Source organism: Sesamum indicum, linkage group LG5 (genome assembly GCF_000512975.1).
Source record: "Sesamum indicum cultivar Zhongzhi No. 13 linkage group LG5, S_indicum_v1.0, whole genome shotgun sequence".
Taxonomy (NCBI): Eukaryota; Viridiplantae; Streptophyta; class Magnoliopsida; order Lamiales; family Pedaliaceae; genus Sesamum; species Sesamum indicum.
Window position 1 is genome coordinate 5,981,232 of NC_026149.1, and position 7,732 is coordinate 5,988,963.

Sequence of the window (7,732 nt, forward strand, 5' to 3'; positions counted from 1 at the left end):
AATGAGCCTGAAAATATTCCAAAAGCTACTATTGCTTATTACTTATTAGATAAATTTTTTTATAATTAAATTATCCTCATACATTTTTATGCGTTAATTCATGTGAAGAGGTATATCTTTTATTATAAGGGTAGTTTAATAATAAAAATAATTTAGCCTGCAATATCAAATCAATAAATGCAGTGTTATTTTATTCTAAATTTAGAATCACTCTATAAAAAATAAATCATAAAAAGTGATTCGGTTTCATTTGATTCAAATGATTCAAACGATTTAAAAAAAAATTTAATGACCCCTAGTTAGAATATATTCACTCTAATTCTGAACCCAGATGAAATCAAGTGAGATATGGTGATTGCGTAATTACAAAAAACAATCCATGATAATAAAAAAAAAAAATAGAAGTAGCTTGTATAATGAATTTTACGTTTTTGGGAGGTGTATAAAATAAAGATGATTTGTGTAAATAATATTAATATTTTTTTGTGGTCGTATGTGTAATTATCCAAAGTACATGGATGGTTTGTGTAGACAGATTATAAGTCAAGAGGGATAAATATAATTATTTTTTTTGTAACACTATTTTAAAAAATAAAATGAGTTCATTCATATATATATATATATATATATTTAACATGATTTATTTTTTTGCCATTTCCTATATCACAGGAAGAGCTTGGAATTTTTCCTTTAATTTTTGTTACTTGTGCTAATTCATTATGTTACGTTTGGATGGATGAATTTGGAGCAGAGAATTTCAAATTTCTAATATATAAATCCTCTCGATTTATTTTGATAATTCATTTAAGAAAAAAATTCAACTTTGATTTTAAACTATGCTTTACAAAATATGGATGAACTTTTTAAATTCTTTTGATATGTAATTATTTGAAATATTTTTCTTAAATGCTTCTTTCAAATTCAAATTCTTCTGTTCAAATGTAAGCCTTAGATTATTTAAATTAGGTCCACTTGAAATGGTAGTCTTTAAATAACATATAATTTCATACCTTAGATTTAAAATATCGAATTTTAAGGTAGATTTAGATGAAATAATTTGAAAGTTAAATTACATTGATACCCTTGAGCTGAGGTCTAAATACACAAACACGTCATTCCCTTTGCAAAGTTACAGGCACACTCTCTCACAGAGGTATTAGTGTAATGTATTTTGGGGTATTTGTGTAAACTTTTGCCTCTGAATAAAATTGTAGTTAGAACTACAATTTTAAGGGATGTACTTGCAATTCTGCAAATAGAATAGAGTGATTGTGAATTTTGACCTAAATTCAAGAGGTGTCAACGTAATATACCTTAATTTTGAATTTGAATAAAATATTTTTAAAATAATTTCATATGACTTAATATTAAATAGCTTTGCAATTCATTGAACTAAAATATAATTCAAAATATGATTTCAAGGATTTGAGATCCTTCGTGAAGTGTGATTAGCCGAACAAGATAAAAAGATTTGTTATAGTGGATTTGAAATCTTTTAATTGAAAAACAATCTTATAGAGTTGGACAACCTAGCACAAGGTCACTGGTTTAGCCGATTGGATCGCGTTATTAAACTCGTCTTTTATAAATTTTTTATGGTGATTTAACTATTTTTACAAACAAAATGCCTTTTCTAACCCAACTGTAATGTTTTAAAAGCTACAAAGAGTTAAATATTATAATTCTGCAACAAAAAACAGAAGGAAATGTAAACGCGCAAAAGTCCAAAAATGTTGGAAACAAAACCCTAGCTTCAAACCGCTCTGTGGTATGTTGCCCTATGGATTGTCGGATGTTCACAATTACTTAAAATAAATGTTTATCAATTTATAACTCAAAGTTGATAAGAAAGCTATAAATTCTTGCGTTTAAACTGCTTAAATTAAATTAATTTAAGATAAAAGTTGTAAACTGTTCTCTACTACTGTAACTTATTGGTAAAGTTGTGAACATTAAGTTGTTTCTTCAGATGCTCAAACTTCAACTCTTTATTTCTTTTCTTCTTACAAATACCTTTTCTTTGTTTAAAATTTTTTGAACACTCCTGAAATTAACCACTATCTACAAAATACCCTCCTATAATGTACTATCACGAGAAAAAATTTGTTAAAACAATCACTAATATGAGGACGATATTTATAATTTTTTAAAAAATAAAAAAATAATTATAATTATGATAAATTTTAAAAATATGATGTAATAAGTATTTATAACTTGGGACCTAAAAATGTATTTATAATTAGACTAAATGACAAAGATGTAGATGTATTTTGTTTTATATGTTATATATACAGCGAATGTTGATAATCAGGAGAACAAGAGACAAATATAACCATTAAAACTGAAGAAAAGTGAACGTTGAAAACCACATCAAAATACAGCATTTTGAAGGCAGAAAGTGTACCTGAAACGAGAAAAATGAGCAGTGAAATAGGGAGAAAAGAGCTATACCAAAGGAGGAAGGGTCAAATCAAATACAAGGATATATGAGCTACTTGAGAATTTAATCTAGACAAGTTTCTGAGAGTATTGTACAATAAGAGGTTCAAAGATGGAATCATGCAAACACAGTTTCTAGAACAAAATAATAACATCTCTCTCTCTCTCTCTACCTAAACACTTTCTAACAAATTTGGATGTAGAAGCAAACACTAAATTGGGGCTTCCATTTTCACAACCGGTAGCGCGGTTTCTACATTCTCTGACTGAAGCCAATCCTTTGCACATATGAGGGCCTCTACTGTCTCTGGTCGTAACGAGCACCTGTAACTATCCATCTCCTTCCGTACTGTGTCGAACACTGAGGTAGCCGGGACAGTGCATACTGGAATCGACAAGATGTCACGGGCCATCTTTGATAGAGTTGGGTACTTTATCCGGTTTAGTTTCCACCATCCTATCACGTCGAATTCATGTACACGGGGCAAAAGGGACTCTTCCAGATACTGATCCAACTCAGACTTGGCAAGCTGGCTTGTAGTTTCCATGATGTAGACGTCAAAGTCTGTAAGGCCAAGACCATTGCTTGAGATTCCCATTCCTTGTGGATCCTCAGGCTTGATGGATGCTCCGTTTGCTTCTTCAGCATAGGCAGGAGTTAGAGGCAGAGGAAGCGCAACGTATTCGAGGAATAGCTCATGGATCCCGTCGTCAACAACCTTCACATACGAGGCAGCCTCTTCGCCGTATATTTTTGAGAAACTGAACTCGACAAGTTTCATTTTGAAACGGGGATCCATGACTACCGCGATTGCTAGGATAAAGCAGCAACTCTTCCAGTATTTGTCAAATTTCTCTTGCATAAACTTTGTCAAGCTGCTGACAAATGGATCTTCGCTGGCAGCTGCACGTGCCAATTCCAACTGAATCTTCCATGCTTCGTGGAAGAATGTGTTTGTTGTTGGAGTAGCTGCTGTTGTTAGAAGATTTGCTGTGTCGAAGAGGGGTTTCAAGTAAGTGCAGAGGGTCTCTATTTGCTTCCAATCTTCTACTGACGGGGCGTCCTTGTAGTCGGGGTCTGAAGTATCCAAACAAGAGAAGACTTCCTTTAATTCTGATGCAGCCAACAACATTTCGTAAGTTGTGTTCCACTGAGTTTGGTCATCGATAGCAAGATTCTTAGAGCTAGGTACTTGAAGTTGTTGTTTGAGCTCAATAAACTTTTCCTCGCGCGATTCTGATGTTTTGACATACTTTACACTGTCTCTTACCTTCTTAACAATGCCCTCCACAGAAGCCAACGCATCTTGGACGATGCTGCTTAACGAACGAGCAAGGCAATTTCCAACCAACAACTGGCCATCAAGCACCAATGGGTTCTTAACAGAGAGCAAAGCTCTCAGATTATCAACTGACGCATCAGTAAGCGGTTGATTGATAGTAACGGAAAATAACTTGCCATCCATACTCCAATCAGACAAGCATGCAGCAACAGAGTGGCTGAAGGCAGTATCTGACTCTGGATAAGGTTCCATGATCACATTGAGAAGTTTTCGGTGCATTTTCCAGTCACTATCAATGAACTGCCCGCTTACAAACATGTAGCCAATAGTTCGAGAAGATGACCATAAATCCAGAGTAAGGCAGACACGCCCAGGCATCCCCTCAATCACCTTCTGGATGCTCTGTTTTTCCCTTAGATAAGTTGCCACGCAGTCCCCCTGCACAGTATTGAAGCTCACCATATCAAATCGAGGCTGTAAATTCTGAACAAACGCCACAAAACCGGGGTGTTCAACCATGTGAAGTGGATAGTCATGCATAATAATCATCCTAGCAATCTCATGCCGGCAACGGTCCGCATCAAAGGAAATTAAAGGGACACTGGCTGTCCGATAACGCCGTTTTGGTGTATCAGAAAATGAACTCATTTTGGAAGGTGCGCTATATGGGCTCAATTGATTTTTCTCCTGATTACGCAGTACCACTGGGCACGTCCCCTTTGCAATGTGACGCTTGAGATGACTTGTTCCAGCTACCTTAGACCCTGTGCTGTAGGCAAATGACTGTTTGCATTGTTTACAGCATGCCCTCCTACATCCAGCACCAACTGTTTCAATAGTGAAATGTTCCCAGACAATTGACTTCTTTTTCCTACGCTTGGTTGGTTGTTGTTCTGCATTATTTGGTGGTAGCTCTATATGGTTCGGCTGAGGCTCTAAAATGTCAAGTTGCATCTCTGAATCGAGAGGTTGTGTCTCCTCCATGGGTATAAGCTCATTATTCATGATTTGGTTTGAGTTTTCCACCTCCATCTTGAGAGAACGCTAGATGATCGAACTTTCTGCAAAATTGAAAAACACATCACGACATAAAGTCCCAAAACAACTTAAAGCTCAATAATCAATCTTAAACCATATAGCGGTGAATTAAACTCATACTGCACGCTAGCATGAGTATGATTGCAATCAACACCAAATGCAAATCAGGGACAAATGACATCAAGTAAGCAAACGATGAAAATTACAAAAGGCTGAGGGGCCAAGGTTGCATACATTAGATGAGTAGGAAACACTTGGAAACCGAGTGTCGTGCAGAGAGAACTCAGAACATTGACACAAAGGTTACCCATCACACATTTGACTTTTTCCTATATGAAACGAGAATCCTTTTAGCAAAGAAGAATCGTTGTCAAAACATTATTTTAACATGAATCAACACAGCACTGTTAGTGCAAAACAGGAGTATTCTATTCAAACATCACTTCTCCAACAAAACAGCTGCATCAACAGATGGCCAAAAACAAATTTTCATCAATAAGCACCTACTGTAGTTGAAAAACTGTAGACTCAACATCAATATGAGAATGCTTAGAAAAATAGCATTGGAGAGGCATAACAGATTAATCTCCATGAATTAATCAACATTAGCCTTTCAGACATTATAATCAGGAAAAAAAGATCATACAAATCAACAAGATAACACACCAATGAACAAATACATTATAAGACCAGTCTTATTGTGAACTCTTCGGTTAAAGTTTCTAAAACTTTCTTCCCAAACTCGATGGTTAAATGGTTTACAATTATCAAGACATAAACTGAATTTGACAAAAGAAGTTAACATAAGAAACCCACCCGAGAATTTGTGGTTATACAATAACTTATATTTTTATGCATGCATGAAATTTTCAGAAGGCCTCCACGTTTACCTAAAACAAAGGAGTTGCTATTCTGGAAACCAGTCATTCCTTCTCATTCCACATTTATGGACAATGTAATAGACAAATTAAGTGTACATGGATCAAATTTTCAGCAAATAATGGGTTGGACCAACCAGATTTGGGTTTTAGTGTTGAGGCTTGAGGTCTGAGTCTCAAGTCTTGGCAAACCCAAGTTGTTACCATCTCTATCCACTGTTGGGAATTCAAATTGAGCCATAAGTCATGGTTATAAATCAAAGTGTATATGTTCTAATTTAACCATCAGAGGCCCGCATGGGCCCGGGTCCTACACACCTAACCCCAGCAATAAGCTTTTACTTCCGGCCTCATGTACAAACTAGGACTAGTATATAAAGTGACCAGCGATAGATCAATATCACAGTAGCAAATTTACAAAAATAACCTCACTGTACAATCACATATTTATTGATTAACACATAACTTAAAGGGCCCAATAGACAGATTTCACCTCCAAAAACAACTCAGCACCAACAACACAAGGTAAAACAGATCTACAACTTCATCAACATGGGCTTCTATCCAAGCAAAAGCCCATTTCAAAAGCAGAGACTCCCAGAAATTTGAACTGAGAGATGATTCATGAACAGAGACCATCAAGCAAACTCTATTCAACAAAACAGAATACAAGCTACACAGGAAGTCAAATTTCTAGCAGATCTTGGACTTTTAAGTTAAGAAAGAAATAGGCACCAAAACCAGCACGCAGAACAATTCAAACGTCGAAAGAAACAAACTTCCTCAAGGAGAAACTTGAGATCCGACTCAAAAACCCAGTTTAACATAAGCACAACTGCGTAAGAATTAAAGTCGATTTCCAGACAACATTAAGCATGAAAAATAACAAGAAAAACCCACCAAATCCACAAACTAACAACATAAAATCTGACTCAACACAATTATCACGAAACAAAGGGTATAACCAAGAATAGAAAAACCAAACACGGCAAAAACTCCCGAAAACGCTCAAAACCAATCTCAAACTTCCCATACCAGCAAAAACAAGAGTTTCGAGGGAAACCCAGATGAAAAAGATCCGTTCTTGGGCCGAATCCAAGGCGGAGGAGGGGATTTCCGGCGTTTCCCAGCTCCCAGATCTAGGGTTTCGAGGAGAGAGAAAGAGAGAGGAGAGAGAAAGGGAGAATTGGGCTTGCAATTGGACCTAATTTTTTGGGGGTTCGTTTGATGGTAAGTTGTGATAAGGTTTATTATTTGTTGGGGTAGGGAGATAGAAACATTAAAGTGAATTGGATATGGACTTTGAGGTCCATCTACTTTCTTGGTGGTTTAGTGTGTGAGCTCTAAGGTGTATTAGTGTGTGTTCTTGGTCCTCCCCCTCCCGCTCCCTTCACACACAACACACACAAAAGTCATCATAGTTGCTCACTCACATAACTTCATTCTTTTCTTGGTTTTTAATATGTGACCACACAGCCCACCTTTAGTGTGTGTAGCCCACTCCTTCATAGGGCAAAAATTCAAACACCCCTTAGTGGTTTTCTTGTTGTGGGGGCCTACAAATTTTGGGCAGTTTTGAACTTGGAATCATTCTTTTTTGGGGAAATATTTTTTTTATTTTTATTTTTTTAAAATTTTTTAGCCCATATGATGTGGACAACATTTATTTGTTTTTTTTCTTACATCAAAACTTAAAGAAACGAAAGAGATCTAAATCCCATGTTCATAAATTCAAAAGAATTGGTCCAAGGCCTATTTTAGTGATGGGGGTTCCGTTTTGGTTTGCTTCTTTTCTTGGGTTCAAAAAAGAATAATAATAATAATAATAATCAATCAATGATTTTAAAATAATTTATTTATTACACTTAATCATAAGTCAACTTCAATATTGCCACCTAATAACTCCTTGTACTTTGCATTAATTCAATAGCCTCTTTCTTTTATTTTTTCTTCTCATTCATTGGAATTATTTTTCACACGTTGCCCGTCTATGAGGACGTCTAGACGATCTTACGTAAGATCAAGATATAAAATATTAGAGCTTATAAACTTTTTTCAGGAGAATATTAAGAAGTTTCTAACTTATTTTAAAAT

At 35.4% G+C, this 7,732-nt stretch overlaps 1 protein-coding gene across 2 annotated transcripts; it reads right to left on the reverse strand.

Annotated features, from left to right (window-relative positions):
- LOC105162127 (zinc finger BED domain-containing protein DAYSLEEPER) lies at positions 2,447-7,068 on the reverse strand. Of its 2 annotated transcripts, XM_020693730.1 has the most exons (3): positions 6,674-7,068; positions 4,995-5,089; positions 2,447-4,783 (listed from the first exon to the last, which is right to left on the reverse strand). In XM_020693730.1, exon 3 carries the CDS (start codon positions 4,752-4,754, stop codon positions 2,652-2,654), a length of 2,103 nt encoding a protein of 700 aa, XP_020549389.1. In that variant the 5' UTR covers positions 4,755-4,783; positions 4,995-5,089; positions 6,674-7,068; the 3' UTR covers positions 2,447-2,651. The 2 variants fall into 2 exon arrangements, with proteins under 2 accessions (XP_020549389.1, XP_011078385.1); XM_011080083.2 differs by lacking the exon at positions 4,995-5,089 and having other exon boundaries at positions 6,674-7,067.

What these genes read in the sequence shown, in the direction of transcription:
- LOC105162127 (XM_020693730.1), bottom strand. Translation starts at nt 4,754, where the DNA reads ATGGAGGTGGAAAACTCAAACCAAATCATGAATAATGAGCTTATACCC.